Here is a 15,788-nt window from a genome sequence, read left to right as displayed (position 1 = left end):
GGCAGAGTTACAGAGAGAGAGAGCGAGAGAGAGAGAGAGAGAGAGAATGAGAGAGAAGTCTTCTATCCACTGGTTCACTCCCCAAATGGCTGCAACATATAGCGTTGAAGCAGGCTGAAGCCAGGAGCCAGGAGCCAGGAGCTTCTTCCAGGTCTCCCACGTGGGTGCAGGGGCCCAAGCACTTGGGCCATCCTCTACTGCTTTCCCAGGCCATAGCAGAGAGCTGGATTGGAAGAGGAGCAGCCAAGACTTGAACTGGCGTCCATATGTGATACCACCATTACAGGCAGAAGCTTAGCCCACTACACCACAGCACCGGTTCCTAGAAGGGTTTTAAAAGGCCGACGCCGTAGGCGCATATTAGCCTAGTGAGCCACCGCGCCGGCACCCCAGGTTCTAATTCCGGTGGGGGCGCCGGTTCTGTCCCGGTTCCTCCTCTTCCAGTCTAACTCTCCGCTGTGGCCCGGGAGTACAGTGGAGGATGGCCCAAGTGCTTGGGCCCTGCACCCGCATGGGAGACCAGGAGAAGCACCTGGCTCCTGGCTTTGGATTGGCGCAGCGCACCGGCTGGTGTGGCCATTGGAGGGTGAACCAACAGAAGGAAGACCTTTCTCTCTGTCTCTCTCTCTCACTGTCCACTCTGCCTGTCAAAAAAAAAAAAAAAAAAAAAAAAAGGCCCCAGAAACTAAAGTGGAGGTCCCTCCAGAATTTTCTAGAAGATTCAACATCCTTGGTTTCAAAAGTATTTCTAGAACCCCAAGTGTTCCTGGCGTGGTGGGAGGAGGCTGGGACCCCTCGCTCCCGTCTCGTGAGCTCCGGGCACGGCTCACCCAGAGCCGGCCTCCAGCCTCTCCTTCCTGGCCTCCTCTTGTTCTTGCAGCCCGAAACTTTGACCTGCAGAAATCCCAGGACATGCTCCGGAAGGTGAGGCCCGGCTCCCTGGCGTCCTGCCTCCTGCCCACCGGCCCTGGGGAGGAGCCACGAAGGGCGGGGGCTCTCGCTGGGTCCTGTGGAGCCCTTTCTGCCCCAGACTCGCTCTCTCTCCTATCCGTCCTCCTCTCCCCACCCCGGGCCCTGTGATGGAGCCTGGCGGGGCCGCTGGAGCGATCTTGGTGGCTGTGGGCAGAGGGACCTGGCCTGGTGACCCAGGTGCCCCCAGAGGCCACCGAGTCTTCAGCCTGCACCGTGTCTCACAGCACGTGGAGTTCCGGAAGCAACAGGACCTGGACAACATCCTCACATGGCAGCCCTTGGAGGTGAGGGCCCCGTGGCATCCCCGAGGCCCCCGATGCCCACGTCCTCCCCGCCACACACCCCTGGGACGGGGCAGGGACACGGCCTGGGGCGCTGCTTTGAGTCACCCCCCGACACCCCACGTGCACAGGTGGTCCAGCTGTACGACTCGGGTGGCCTGTGCGGCTACGACTACGAAGGCTGCCCCGTGTGGTTTGACATCATCGGCACCCTGGACCCCAAGGGCCTCCTCCTGTCGGCCTCCAAGCAGGAGCTGGTGCGCAAGCGCATCAAAGCCTGTGAGCTCCTGCGGCGGGAGTGTGAGCGGCAGAGCCAGAAGGTTTGTGCCCTGGCGGGGCGGGGGTGGGGGTGGGTTCAGGGCTGCCTGGTTGACCTAGCGGGACCTCCAGAGAAATACTTAATTCCTTCCTAAGACAACGCCCCCAGGAACCTCCCCCACCCATAGCTCCACCTCTTTTTTATTTTATTAAGATTTATTTATTTTTAAAATCTATTTATTTACTTAAAGGCAGAGTTACAGACAGGGAGAGACACAGAGAGAGGTCTTCATCCACAGGTGCACTCCCCAAATGGATCCAGCGGCCGGAACTGGGCAGGTCCAAAGTCAGGAGCCAGGAGCTTCTTCCAGATCCCTCATGTGGGTGCAGGGGCCCAAGGACTTGTGGCATCTTCTACTGCTTTCCCAGGCCATAGCAGAGAGTAGGATGGGAAGTGGAGCAGCCGAGACTTGAACTGGTGCCCATACGGAATGCCACCCTGCAATGGTGGCTTTACCTGCTATGCCACAAAGCGTGGCCCCAAGTAATATAATTTTAAAAGATGCCTCACGCGTAAAGTCTTCAATTCTGTAGTTCATCCACTCAAGGCAATGATGTGGAGTGAACACGTGTGCGCACCACGAATGCACACACAGTGTGTGCAAGGCTCAGCTGAGTCTCCTCGGCCCTCACATGGGGTCCATTTGGAGGACACTTTGGGCTGTGAGAGAATGTGGGGTGGCAGGGGGAATGGGGAGGGGGTCTCTGCGGTCAGGGTCTCCTTGCTGGAGCCGCCGCCTGACCGCCAGCCCTGCTCTGTCCTGTGCAGCTGGGCAGAAAGATCGAGATGGTGCTGATGGTGTTTGACATGGAGGGGCTGGGCCTGAGGCACCTGTGGAAGCCAGCTGTGGAGGTGTACCAGCAGGTGAGGCGGGCAGCTGACCCGTGGCTGCAACACGGCAGCTCCCGGGCCATCCCGGACCAACGGGGAGGTGCCCACAGAAACTGGGGGGGGGGGACCAAGCACGGCCAGCAGCACCCTTATTTGACTCCACAGTTCTTCGCCATCCTGGACGCTAACTACCCCGAGACGCTGAAGAACTTAATTGTGATCCGAGGTGAGCCCCCGGCTGGGAGACCTCCTGGGGAAGGCAGGACTGGGGGACAGACAGCCTCAGCCATCAAGTTCAGGGCTTCTCAGCAGGGATCCAAGTTGGCTGAGGCTGGAGCCAGCTCATGCCCAGCCCCTTACACCTGGGCTCAGGGCGAGAGAACCATTTGTTAAAGGCACTGTGTTGCACACACATGCTTCCGTCTGTTTTCCAGCCAACGGCAATAAGACACAGAGAGGGTGAGTCCCGGGCTGAAAGCCACACAGCCTGGAATGCAGAATCCGGATCCGTCGCACGCACGCCCTTGGCCGTGGCTTCCACACACCCACATCCCCTCTGGTCCAGCTCCCCAAGGGGTCTCCTGTGTTGCAGCCCCCAGGCTGTTCCCCGTGGCCTTCAACTTGGTCAAGTCGTTCATGAGTGAGGACACACGCAGGAAGATGGTGATCCTGGGAGGTGAGTGACGTGGCCTCCCGGCGCTGCCCGGCGAGCAGAGGTCAGCGAGGCCCTGTTTCTCCCTGGCTTATGCCCTGTGCTCTGGTCCCGTCAGCTCCAGCACACAAGGGCAAGGCCCTGGCTCCTAGACCACAGCCTGAGAACCACAGAGAGCTCTTTGGGTCTCCTGGGGGTCGCAGCCCAGGTCCCCTCCCTGGGATCAGCCACCCCTGCCCTCTGAGCCACCTCGGAGACCCCCCCCCCACTGTCCCCTACACAGACAACTGGATCAGGGATGGGCAGGGTCTGGAGGAGCAGCGAGAGGGGGCAGAGGAACCGGCCAGCGCAGGAAGGGACCAGACACAGAGCCGCTCGGCTTCCGTTCCCCAGACAACGGGGCGCTGGAACCGTGGCCAGCTCAGCACCAGATCCAGGACAGCTCCCGGCTCAGCCAGCCCCGCCCTCTGTCGGCCCCCACCTCCCGAGCCCCCTCGGAGACCCCTCTGTCACCCCCCACCCATGCAGACAACTGGAAGCAGGAGCTGCACAAGTTCATCAGCCCCGACCAGCTGCCCGCGGTGTTTGGGGGGACCATGACCGACCCCGACGGCAACCCCAAGTGCCTGACCAAGGTACAGGGACCCAAACGCGGGGCAGGGGCTGGCGGGCAAACAGCGTGGTCCATGGCTCACCCGCCCCCACCCGCAGATCAAGTACGGGGGCGAGGTGCCCAAGAGCTACTACAGGCACCAGCAGGTGAAGCTGCAGTACGAGCACACGGTGTCCGTGGGCCGCGGCTCCTCCCAGCAGGTGGAGAACGAGATCCTCTTCCCAGGCTGTGTGCTGAGGTGGGCGCACCTGCCCGGGGTGGGGGTGGGGGTGGGGTGCTGCCCCCCAGGCAGGGGGCGTCAATGGGGCTCCGTCACCTGCAGGTGGCAGTTTGCATCGGACGGCGGGGACATCGGCTTCGGGGTCTTCCTCAAGACCAAGATGGGGGAGCGGCAGCGGGCAGGGGAGATGACGGAGGTGCTGCCCAGCCAGCACTACAACGCCCACCTGGTGCCCGAGGACGGGAGCCTCACCTGTGCGGAGGCCGGCGTGTGTGAGTGTTGTCGGGGGAGCCCCGCCTGGACTTGGGGTGGGAGGAGGGTTCCTCAACGTGCAGCCAGGACCCGCCGGGTGGTGGCCACCGCCTCCAGGACGCACAATTGGAGCTGAATCAGTGGCTCCAAAACCCTGACCACCCACCAGGCAGGGAGGGGCCCAGGGCTGGGGTGGGGGAGGGGCTCCTGTCCGAATGTCTGTCCTGTACCCCAGATGTCCTGAAGTTTGACAACACCTTCAGCCTGGTTCACTCGAAACACGTCAGCTACACCGTGGAGGTGCTGCTCCCAGACCAAACGCTCCTGGAGAAGACGGAGGAACATTCTAGGTGAACCCTGCGGCCTCCACAGCTCTCCAGGGGCCACATCTCTCCCTGGGGACTGAGACAGCACATCCTGGGCCACTGGGACGGAAGCCGGACAAGCTGCAACCTGGGCTTCCCTCCAACAGCACGTCACAGCCTGTCTGGCACAGCTGGCCTGCTCCTGCCACACAGAAGCAACACACTCTGTCCCCATGTCACCTCCAGCCACCTCCAGCTCAGTGAAAAACCCCAGGCCTTTTCCTATGCACCAAGACCAAGAAGCGAGTTACTATTCCAGGATATGGCGTCGTGGCGAGCGTGCGGCACAGCAGTTAAGGGACTCCTTGAGACACCTGTGTCCCATGGCGGTCCCTGCCAGGGTGACCCAGGGAGCTGGCTCGTGATGGCTCAAGTGCTTGGCCCCGGCCACCTGTGTGGGAGACCCTGCTGGAGTTCCAGGCTCCCCGCTTGGGCCTGGCCCAGCCCCAGCTGTTGTGGGCCTCTGGGAGTGGACGAGCAGATGGACAATCCTCTGTCCGTCTGGCTCTCCCTCTCTGCCTTTCAAATGAATAAATGAACATTTAAAAACTAAAGTGCAGTGTGTTGATGGAACACCTGACACGTGATAAGGCCGGCAGGTCAGGAAATGATTGATGTTGAAGAGAGAGTTTGATACTCACAGTTCCCAAGAGGAAGGGCTGTACCGGACCCTGGGGTGGAGGGAGTGGGAGAACTCAGGGCCAGGGTCGTGGGCAGGGCCAGGCAAGGCAGGTGGCAGGCTTGGGTTGTGACAGTCACAGGAGATCGGAGCACACGGGCTGCCCTACCTGTTGGGTCCCTGGCCCTGTGAGATTTAATAAAGCAGGTGGTTGGACTGTGGCTTTATAATCAGTTGGTTTGCACTGACAATGCTGCCTGCGAGTGACCATCTCCAAGAACTGGCTAACCTGGAAGACGTGGTCCCTCCATGGTCACCAAGAGCCCAGAGGTCAATGCATCAGGACACGGAGAATAGCGGCCCAGATTAATCCAGCTACCCAGCAAGCGGCCAAGGCTCACAGAGAAGCCATCGAGAAAGAGTTTTGGTCTCCGTCTTGGGTGCACCTGCTTTTCCCCTGCTGGTGTCACAGGATCTGAGGGTGAACTGGCAGACTCCCTGGGTCTCCGTGCAAGCTGCTGATTTTAAAATGTATTTATCTATTTGAAAGGCAGAGTGACAGAGACAGGAGCAGAAAGGGAGAGAAGAGAGATCTTCCATGCACTGATTCACTCCCCAAATGGCCTCAACGGCCAGAGCTGAGCCAATCCGAGCCAGGAGCCTGGAGCTTCTTCTGGGTCTCCACGTGGGTAGCAGGGGCCCAAGGACTTAGCATTAACAGCTGGATCAGAAGTGCAGCATCTGGGATTCGAACCGGCCCCCATATAGGATGCAGGCATTGCAGTCAGCCGCATACCCACCGTGCTACAACACTGCCCCCTGGTGGTATCGTATAGGCCCACCACCGCTTGTGCTATCATCAGTGGTATAGGAAGTGCTCTAAAGAAACAGGTGTAATGAATTTGTAATTCACCAGTGAGGCTGAACTCCTTAGAGCATGCTCGGAGCAGCAGCTGGCCTGGGTGGTCATGGAGTGGCTTTGCAGCCAGGGCTCCGTGTAGCACAGGGTCCTGCTCACTTTGGCGTCTTGGACGTCCTGCCCCAGGCCCATCACGGACCTTGCTGGAGCCTTGGGAGCGGTGTCCCCGCGACCTGCTTCACACGGGGCCCAGGGTCATCTTCCTGGCTCGGTGGAATCCCTCTGACCTCTCCCTCTAAAACCTCCCACGGCTCCCGACTACAGAGAGAGCATCACCCAACACCCCCAGCATTGCCGGAATTCCCTGGGGACCTGACCGCCCCTGTCTGAGCCCCTGCCCCGGCATCTTTCCTCCATCTCCCCTCTGTGAGGTTCCTCGTGCCATCGCTTCCACATAGAACATCTTCTTCCATTCCCGCCTTAGAGCGCAGCTCAGGAGCCACATCCTGGGGCGGGCGCAGCGCTGCAGCAGGTTAGGCTGAGGCTTGTATGCTGGCGTCCCGTGTCAGACCGCCAGTCAAGTCCCTGCTGCCGTGCGTCTGAGCCAGCTCCCTGCTCGTGTGCCTGGGACAGCGGCACGTGCTGGGCCCCTGCCACCCACGTGGGAGACCCGGGAGAAGCTCCTGGCTCCTGGCACAGCCCCAGGTGGCTGTGGTCATTTAGGGAGTGAACCGGCAGATAGGAGATCTCCCTCCATCTTTCCCCTCTCTCTGTCATTCTGCCTTTCAAATCAACAAATCTTAAAAAAAAAAAAAAAAGTCCAGTGCTCCGGCTTAGACTGTTACTAGAACATTCTGTCTGGGACAACAGGTAGTGCAAGCCTTGGGTGCAGTTAGTTGGACAAGGGTCCAAACCTTGGCTTGGGCCTCTTCCCGGGTCCTGAAGTTCAGTGTTCACGTGAGCAGCCTGGGGACACGCCCACAACATGGAGCACCGCAAATACGACGCACGCCTTCCTGGGCCCCGCAATGAAGGCAGCCATGTCTGCCCAGAGCAAGGAGCGGGGCTCTGTGTGAACGTCTCACTGCGGGCCAGAGCGATGAGGGGTTGCTGACTAGGTAGCGTGGGGCGGGGTGTGTGTGCGTGCGTGTGTGTGTGTGTGTGAAGGAAGGGCGTTAGGTGAGGCAGGAACGGCATGTGCAAAGGCCCTGGGGTAGCAGGAGCAGCCAGAGGAGTCTGACAGCCCCAATATTTCCCACCTGCTGCTGCTCTGGAGCTTGGGAAGAGCCAGGGGCCTCCTGGGTTTTGTGCAGAAGAAAGACAGAAACCCCAGTGTGGCCTCAGGCTCCACGCCTGTCCTCGGGGTGGGGTTTGTGGCGGACCGTGAGGCCTCCTGTGGCTAAGCCCTCTGCCTCTCTCAGGCTCTGTGGCCATCTTCCTTCCCGGGGGGGGGGGGGTAGTATAGCAGGTGTGGCCCCACCTTTCACCTGCTGTTGATGGGAGCAGCCAAAGGCACACCTCGCCCCAGTCACCTGTAGCCCAGTCTCTACCCCCCAGGCAGGCCCAGGGCTGAGGCCACCTCGCCCTGGGCACCTGTGTCAGGCAGGCACCTCCACCCTCACCCGGCATCACCCAGCCAGGCCCTGTGTCTTGTAGGGACGTCCTGTGACATCGGTCCTGCTGTGAAGTGTGCAGGGATGGGCCGGGGCTGCCACACCGTGGGCGCGGAGCCAGCAGAGCCTCCTCCCGCAGGCCTGGCCGCAGTCCCAGGTCAGGGGTTGGAAGTAGGGCAGCGGCAGGGCACCTGTGGGCAATGAGGGCAGGAATTTGGGGAGCACCTGGGAGGTTGGCGGGTAAGCCGCGAGTGAGTGGGCCATGCCCTGTGGGGTGCGGGTGGCATACCTCACCAACAGCATCATGGCTGGCCTGCTTCTCATTCTCTGGCCAGGAGGGGCCAAGAGAGAGCAGGAACTTGGAAGGGGCCCACCATGGGCAAGCAGGCTCCCGTGGTCCCCAAACCACTGGCGTCCACGGGTCCAGGACAACGTCGTCCACAGCCAACAGCATTGGGATGCCCCCAGCTTCGAGTCCCCGCCATTCTGCCTCCCGTTCCACTCCCTGCTAAGGCACACCTGGGAGGCAGCCGGGGATGCCACCCGCGTGGGACACCAGATTGAATTTCAGGCTCCTGGCTTCCGCTGGCCCAGCCCTGGCTGTTGCAGCCACTTGGAGGGTGAACCGGCGGGTAGGAGATGTGTCTCTCCTCCTTCCCTGTAACACTGGAAAACAAAACAAAACCACCTTGGCAAACTGCCCTCAGGGACTCCACCTTCCCGTTGTCCCTGAACCTCTCACAGGCAAAGCTTCCCCCTGAGCGGCTCCTGGTGAGTCTGTTATTGGCGACACCACGGGCAAATGAACCCTCTGTGTGGGCTTCTCCCCGTGTGTGCGCCCTCACGGCCCCTTTGTCAGGACGTGTCTGGTAGGCGTCCCCACCTGTTCCTGTCTCATTGCTGGGATGTGCCTTTCTTAGCTGACCATGGAGCCTGGCCTTACCTCTTTCTTTCTTTCTTTCTTTCTTTCTTTCTTTCTTTCTTTCTTTCTTTCTTTCTTTCTTTCTTTCACAGGCAGAGTGGACAGTGAGAGAGAGAGAGAGACAGAGAGAAAGGTCTACCATTTCCGTTGGTTCACCCCACAATGGCCGCCGCGGTTGGCGCGCTTGGCCAGCGCACCACGCTGATCCGAAGCCAGGAGCCAGGCACCTTCCTCTGGTCTCCCATGTGGGTGCAGGGCCCAAGCTCCTGGGCCATCCTCCACTGCACTCCCGGGCCACAGCAGAGAGCTGGCCTGGAAGAGGGGCAACCGGGATAGAGTCCGGCGCCCCAACCGGGACTAGAACTCAGGGTACTGGCGCCGAAGGCGGAGGATTAGCCTATTGAGCCAGGGAGCCGGCCTGGCCTTATCTTTTAAAAAAAAAAAAATTTAGTTATTTATTTGAGAAGTAGAGTTACAGAGAGAGAGAGAGAGAGAGAGAAGGTAGGCAGAGAATGAAAGGTCTTCCATCCACTGGTTTACTCCCCAAATGGCTGCAACAGCTGGAACTGAGCAAATTCGAAGCCAGAATTTTCTTCTGGGTCTCCCATGTGGGTGCAGGGGCGCAAGCACTTGGGCCATCTTCTAATGCTTTCCCTGCTTAGCCTGCTATGCAAAAGCACCTGCACCACTTGGTATTTTTTTTTTTTTGACAGGCAGAGTGGACAGTGAGAGAGAGACAGAGAGAAAGGTCTTCCTTTGCCGTTGGTTCACCCTCCAGTGGCTGCCGCAGCCTGTGTGTTGCAGCCAGCATACCGCGCCAATCCAAAGCCAGGAGCCAGGTGCTTCTCCTGGTCTCCCATGGGGTGCAGGGCCCGAGCACTTGGGCCACCTTCTGTCTGTCGCCCAGGTTCATCAAGCTGGAGATGGAGCAGGCAGGACTCGAGCTGGTGCCCATATGGGGATGCCGGAGTGGCAGGTGGCAGGTTTAACCCACTGTGCCACAGCGCCAGCCCTTGGGTACAATTAACGTTTTATGTTTATACAGACCACCAATGTTGTTTCCACAGGGTGCCCACTCATGTACAACTGTCCGCGGGGAAATCTCTCTCCCGTGCTAAGGCCCTGAAATGTGGTTTGGGTTTGCACTGGCAGCCCCTCCCCCTCCGTGCCCCCTGGTGGTGACTCTTCATCCAGGCTGCCCAGCAAGGGGCCTGGCCCCTGCATCTGGGGGGGGGGGGGCAGGGGGCTAGTGTGGGCCCGCCCCCTTGCCCTGCACTCCCACCTGCTGCTCTGGGAACTTCTGGAAAGCCGATGCGTTGTCTCACCTTGCCCGCTGCTGGGTGGTGTCCCTGGGCTGTCGCCACTCGGTCGTCTCCCACTCCTTGACCTTCAGCAGGGATGGGACCCAGCCTGGAGCCGGCCACCTGGGCCCTCCCTGACCGCCACCCCTAGGCAGTAGCCTCAATAACAACAGTTAGGAAAAGGCCGCCTTCCCCGGGCACGCGAGGGAGGCGTCAGCAAAACCAATCCTGACCCTGCGGAAAAGGCTGCCAGCATTCCAAGTTCACCGGGTCCAGCCTGAGGTCAAGGCCAGGGGAGGCAGCCTGGGCGCCCCCTGGGTGGAGAGGGTTGGGCCAGCTTTATTATTTTGTGTGCCAGGACACACCCGAGGTGTCCTCTACGCACCACTCCCATGTCCCCGGTCACCTGGGAACAGGAAGGAGCCTTTGGAGTGACCAGGTCTGGAGATGGACGGAGGCCGCTGGCTGGCCTGGACTCCGGGAGTGGGCTGTGGCCAGGTCACCTGCCCGCCCCAAGTAGGGTGTGCTGAGCGACTGGGTCACCCCTCCGCCCCCTCCCACCTCACCTACCCCCCTCCCCCACACAGGGGGCTGAGACCGGGCGGGTGGGGCGGGCCAACCTCTGGCTCCACCAGGCCAAAAGCAGGCGCAGCCAAGCCTGGGCAGCCAGACGCATCCCGCACCCAGCCGCACCCCGCGCCTCTCCGCTGGCCCAAGCACCATGAGCGGCCGAGTCGGGGACCTGAGCCCCGCGCAGCAGGAGGCGCTGACCAAGGTGAGGGACAGGGCCGGCGGCAGGGAGGTCTGGGCAGGGACCCGAGCAGCCAGAGCCTTGCCAACCCGGCTGGGACCCACTGTGGTCAGGATGCCACCCCCTACCCCCTACTCCAGCCCGGCCCGTCTCTGCCCTGCCCTCTGGCCAGGTGCCCAGGTGCTGAGCTCACAGGGGCCGGGAGCCATCTCCTGGGTGGCTGTGCCACCGACTGCAGCCACGTTGGCCACCGCCGGGACCTGGCCCTTGTTCCCAGCGCCGGGGACTGGGGATGGCGCTCCCATCAGCCGCTGGGTGGCCCTGAACAGGCACATCCCAGACCTTGTGCCCAGATGGCGACTTTGGTTAGCTTGGTTTCTCTGTGTGGCTCTATGGGTCCTTAGGGCCCAAGCCTGCTCCCTACAGCTCTTTTTTTTCTTTCTTTCTTTCTTTTTTTTTTTTTTTTTTTTTTTTTTTTGAGACACAAAACTCCCAGGCTGCAGCTGGGATTGGCATGGCCCCCGGCATTGGGGACCCCATCCTGCCTTGGGAGTCGCAGCCACACAGGGTGGTCCCCAATGGCTGGGACTGGAAACTGACTTCAAGTGTGGGGGAAGGGGAGGTCACAGCCGCTGCCCACTCTGGCAACCTCAGGCCTGACTGATGCCTAAGGAATGAGGACCCTGATTGAATTCCCAGGGGAGGGGGGGGTTGTCTCCCAGGTCAGGAGGAGGGTCTTGGAGGAGCACAGTGGTCCCAGGATGGGGGAGGGCCCCTAGGGGATAGCAGGGGCCCCCAGGCAAGGAGGTGTCTCAGTGACAGAGAGGTGTCCTTGGGGAAGGGGAGGGGTCTCCTGGTGAGCCTCCCCTCCCCACTTCCCAAGGCTCATGCCTTCAGGGAAGCCTTCGGTGGACTGGACACCTGGCCTTTGGGGGTGAGTTGACAGTGACATCTTTTTTGGGGGGAGAGAAGAATTAGAAGTGGGGGGCAAGTACCCATGGTCCCAGGGATCAGGACAGTGGTCTCCTTCTAGATTCTCCTGCAGTCTGGTTCTGAACACCTCCCACCACACTGCTGCCTGTGGCTTTCCCCGAGGCCGCACCCGAGGGTGAATCTCCAGGTGGCTCGGAGCACCTGCTCGGTGGCATTTCTCTCCGGTGCACAACCCTGGGTGCCCACCCCAGAGTGAAAAAAGAGTGGTTCCCCCCCAGGACCTTGCCCCAGCCTCAGTTTCCCGATCTGTAAAGCAGACGCGTGACCTCGGCCCCTCCTGTCTCAGGCTCAAACGATGGAAGCCAGGAGCCTGGAGGGGCTGAGTTCCGGGGTCTCGGGGGACAGTGTCCCCTCTGGCCCCCTCGGGAGCCCAGCCCAGTGCCTGTCCAGATCGTTCTAGAAGCTGCTGTTACTCATTAACACTGGAGATGTTGCAACTGATGGTTCATTTTCAGTTGTGCAAACAACATGGGAAGGCAGGCTTATTTGAAGCCTCCTCCGGGGATTCAGACCACGGAGATGCCGTCCCAGGCCGCCCCCACCTGTTTCTGGTCCCACGTTGGAATCTTCCAGACTCAGCCCTTGACGTCGGTGTCTCCAGAAGTGGGGTCTCCTCTCTCTCAGACTCGGGATCCCAGTGGTGTCCCCAGACTCCGCCGAGAGGAGAAGGCGCCCCCGTGCCCGGCCCGCCCTCTGTGCTTGTCCCCAGCAGAGGGTCTGATGCGACTCCCGCCCCCCTCCTGGACCCTCTCTGCCCCTGCTTTTCCCCACGAGGGCCCCCTGTCCAGGGCTCCAGGCCGTCCTCGTGTGTTGAACAGTGCCCACGTTTATCGGGCACCTGCTCACAGCCAGGCCTGCTTGATGGGCACGAGTGTATCATTTCCCCATTTCCCAGATGAGGAAACTGGGGCTGGGAGAGGTTTAGGTAACCTGCGTCCGAACCTGACCCTCCCGCTGCAGCAGGACGGGGACCGGGACGGGGACAGTATTCCTGAAGCAGCGTGGCTGGCCTGCACGAGACTCACCAAGGGGTCGCAACCAAGTCCCCTCAGTCTTGCAGAATGAGAGTCTTGGGGTGCAGAGTGTCCCAGAGGTGGGGGAGGCCCCACCTTTTCCTCTCAGGGTGGGCTGGAGGGCCCCCCGCTCCCAGATGGAATAGCAATGGGGCAGCGGCTGCTAACCGCGCACCCCTGACCCCGCAGGGTCCCTAGGGAGGGCTGTCTGGCAGCTGATGGGGGAGGGGCCTCTGACCACCGTGTCCCCCCGTAGTTCAGGGAGAATCTGCAGGACCTGCTGCCCGCCCTGCCCAACTCTGATGATGACTTCCTCCTGCGCTGGCTTCGAGGTGAGGCTGGTGGGGGGAGGCAGGCAGGGAGGCGGGGAAGACGGGTACCAGGGGAGGGGATGGACAATGTTGGGAACAGTGCCCCAGAGGAGTAAAGAACAAGGCTTGGGACAGCATCGGCGCTCCCCTGTGTGCTGGCAGAAACCTCCTGCCGAGCCTCAGTTTGTGCATCTGCACAATGGGATGAGGCATAGCATGGATATGAGCTCAGTGTTCACACCAGGGAGGTGTGGCGTGGCCTGGCCAGGCCTGGAGTCAGACAGGAAGAGACTTCCAGGAGCTGGAGGAAAAGGGCTGGGACATTTGCTGCTTGGGAGGCCTGCAACCCATATGGGAGGGCCCCATTCAAGTCCCTGCAGGGAGACAGACAGACAGACAGGCAGGCAGACAGACAGGGGGAGGTCTTTCATCCACTGGCTTGCTCCCCAAGTCCCATAACAGCTGGGCTGGGCCCAGGTTCCCTGCACGGGTGGCAGGGACCCAACCACTTGTACCCCCAGCTGCTGCCTCCCAGGGGCTGCACCAGCACCAAACCAGATTCGGAAGTGGAGCTGAGACCGGAGCCAGGCACTCCAAGGTGGGGGCGGGGGTCTCAGCAGGATTTCTCTGCTGTGCCACGCAGGACACCCCCCCCCACCCCCCGGGGTGGACTTCAAGGAAGCTCCTCCCTCAGGCCTGACACCAAGGAGCTTCCCTGCCTCCTGCTGAAGGCCTCCCCTCCCCCACGTGGCTCTGTCTGCATCCCAGGTGCAAGAGGGCGGGGACTGTGCCTGCCTGCCCTGGTACCCACAGCCCAGCACGTAGTAGGTGCTACTGAAATCTACCCTGGCATCTCATCAGCACTGTAGTCTATAGGATGAGGAGCCACACCCTGGTTCTCCACAGAGAAATATCCTGCTGGGTGGACATTGGCTCGGTGGTGCAAGGTCCCCTGGGACTCCTGCGCCCCTTTTTCGAGCCCTGGCTCCTCAGGTAGGACTCCAGCTTCCTGCCAGCGCGCACCCTGGGAGGCAGCAGGTGACGGCTCGGGGACGTGGGTTCCTGCCCCCTTGTGGGAGACCTGGATCAGACCCCCAGCCCCTGACTTCCCTACGCCCAGCCCTAGAGTTGCGGATGTTTGGGGGTTGAACCAGTGGAAGGGAGATCTCTCTGTGTCTCTCTGCCTTTCGAACAGAATTAAGATTAATGTTTAAAAATGTTTTTAGAAGTAAAAATACCCTATAGATAACCCAGAGGTCATTTTTAGAAACCCATAAGAGAATCTTATGAACACTTAATGCATTTGAAAATTAAATGAAATCAGTATATTCCTTGAAAAAAATAAAAGGCCAAATCCAGCAAGAAGAAACCTATACAGACCTTTAAATATTTTTTAAAAGATTTATGTATTTGAAAGGCAGAGCTACAGAGAGGCAGAGGCACACAGAGGTCTTCCATCCGCTGGTTCACTCCCCAGATGACCCCAGGGCCGGAGCTGAGCCGATCCGAAGCCAGGAGCCAGGGGCTTCTTCCGGGTCTCCTGTGTCCGTGCAGGGACCCAAGCACTTGGGCCATCTCCTAGTCCTTCCCAGGCCATAGCACAGAGCAGGATCAGAAGCGGAGCAGCCGCTTGATCCAGCAGCAGGGATTCAGACAGGCACCCATTGGGATGCAGGTACCGCAGGCAGAGCCTTAACCTGATTTGCCATAGCGCCGGCCCCAAGAAATGTTCAAGACATTGAAATGGTACGGAAAAGAAAAAAGAAAAAGCTCCCGAGAAAACTCGCTCTAGAGGTGTGACCTTCAGATTCCTCCCAGGTTCCAAGACCAGCTAATTGCCGTTTTATGAAATGATCCACGTTTTTTAGAATGCATGTGAAACTTACAGATGTTCTGAAACTTATACACACATACATATTTTGATACTTATGAGGCTTAGCCAAGTTTGATTCCAAAGCAAGATCAGGATAATAATAAAAAAGAAAAGAAAATTCTAGGCCACTTTACTTACTCATCTAAAGGGGTCTGAAGATATTATTGCACAATAGAATCCAACCAGGGCTTAAAATATACAGCATAACCAAAAAAGATTATAGGTTCTTTTTAAAATATTTATCTATTTACTTGAAAGGCAGTTATAGAGATCTAGAGATCTAGAGATCTAGAGATCTAGAGAGAGAGAGAGAGAGAGAGAGAGATTTTCCATTAACTTGTTCACTCCCCAAATGGCTGCAACAGCCAGGGCTGGGCCAGGCTGAAACCAGGAGCCAGGAGCTTCCTCCGAGGAGGACAGTTTACCCTGGGTTTGCAAGAATAGTTCACCATCACAGGGCTGGCACTGTGGTACAGCAGATTAAACTGCTACCCGTGACACCAGAATCCCACATGAGCACTGGTTCGAGTCCCGGCTGCTCCACTTCCATTCCAGCACCCTGCGAATGTGCCTGGGAAAGCAGCAGAGAACAGTCCAAGTGCTTGGGCCCCTGACACCCACATGGGAGACCCTGGTTGAAGCTCCTGGCTCCTGGCTTTGGATTGGCCCAACCTTATCTGCTGTGGCCATCTGGGGAGTGAACCAGTGGAGGAAATATCTCTCTCTCTCTCTCTCTCTCTCTCTCTCTCTCTTTCTCTCTCTGTAACTCTGCCTTTCAAATAAAATATGTAAATCCTTAAAATAAATAAATAAATTTTCCCAAAAAGGGAGGGTGAAAGCTTCTAGAATAAACTTAAAAAGAGAGAGAACATTCAGCAATATTGCCAGACACAAAAATCAATCGTATTTCTCTATGCAATAATACCTAACTGTGAAATGAAATGAAAAATCAGATACCATCCCAAAATAGAAAAGCTCATAAAATACCTAAAAATTTAATTTAAACACATAAGAATTGTACAGAAAAA

The 15,788-nt window shown here is 58.9% G+C and overlaps 1 protein-coding gene across 3 annotated transcripts in view; it reads left to right on the top strand.

Annotated features, from left to right (window-relative positions):
• The window catches only part of LOC133751826 (SEC14-like protein 4), a 28,443-nt gene that overhangs the window by 6,241 nt on the left and 6,414 nt on the right, over positions 1-15,788 (top strand). The window contains exons 3-12 of one of the 3 annotated variants that reach the window (XM_062181970.1): positions 881-924; positions 1,197-1,256; positions 1,385-1,573; positions 2,341-2,436; positions 2,569-2,629; positions 2,996-3,079; positions 3,584-3,690; positions 3,767-3,906; positions 3,991-4,160; positions 4,376-4,601. The exons of 1 other annotated variant lie outside the window; for it this stretch is intronic. In XM_062181970.1, coding sequence (XP_062037954.1) covers positions 881-924; positions 1,197-1,256; positions 1,385-1,573; positions 2,341-2,436; positions 2,569-2,629; positions 2,996-3,079; positions 3,584-3,690; positions 3,767-3,906; positions 3,991-4,160; positions 4,376-4,494 — 1,070 coding nt within the window. In that variant the 3' untranslated portion in view covers positions 4,495-4,601. Of the gene's footprint in view, positions 1-880; positions 925-1,196; positions 1,257-1,384; positions 1,574-2,340; positions 2,437-2,568; positions 2,630-2,995; positions 3,080-3,583; positions 3,691-3,766; positions 3,907-3,990; positions 4,161-4,375; positions 4,602-10,506; positions 10,595-12,832; positions 12,909-15,788 lie in introns of those variants that run through there. One more of the 3 variants, XM_062181971.1, reaches the window with a different exon arrangement.

Source organism: Lepus europaeus, chromosome 23 (genome assembly GCF_033115175.1).
Source record: "Lepus europaeus isolate LE1 chromosome 23, mLepTim1.pri, whole genome shotgun sequence".
Classification (NCBI taxonomy): domain Eukaryota; kingdom Metazoa; phylum Chordata; class Mammalia; order Lagomorpha; family Leporidae; genus Lepus; species Lepus europaeus.
Note: the sequence above shows the minus strand (reverse complement) of the source record. Positions and strands in the feature narration are given on the sequence as shown.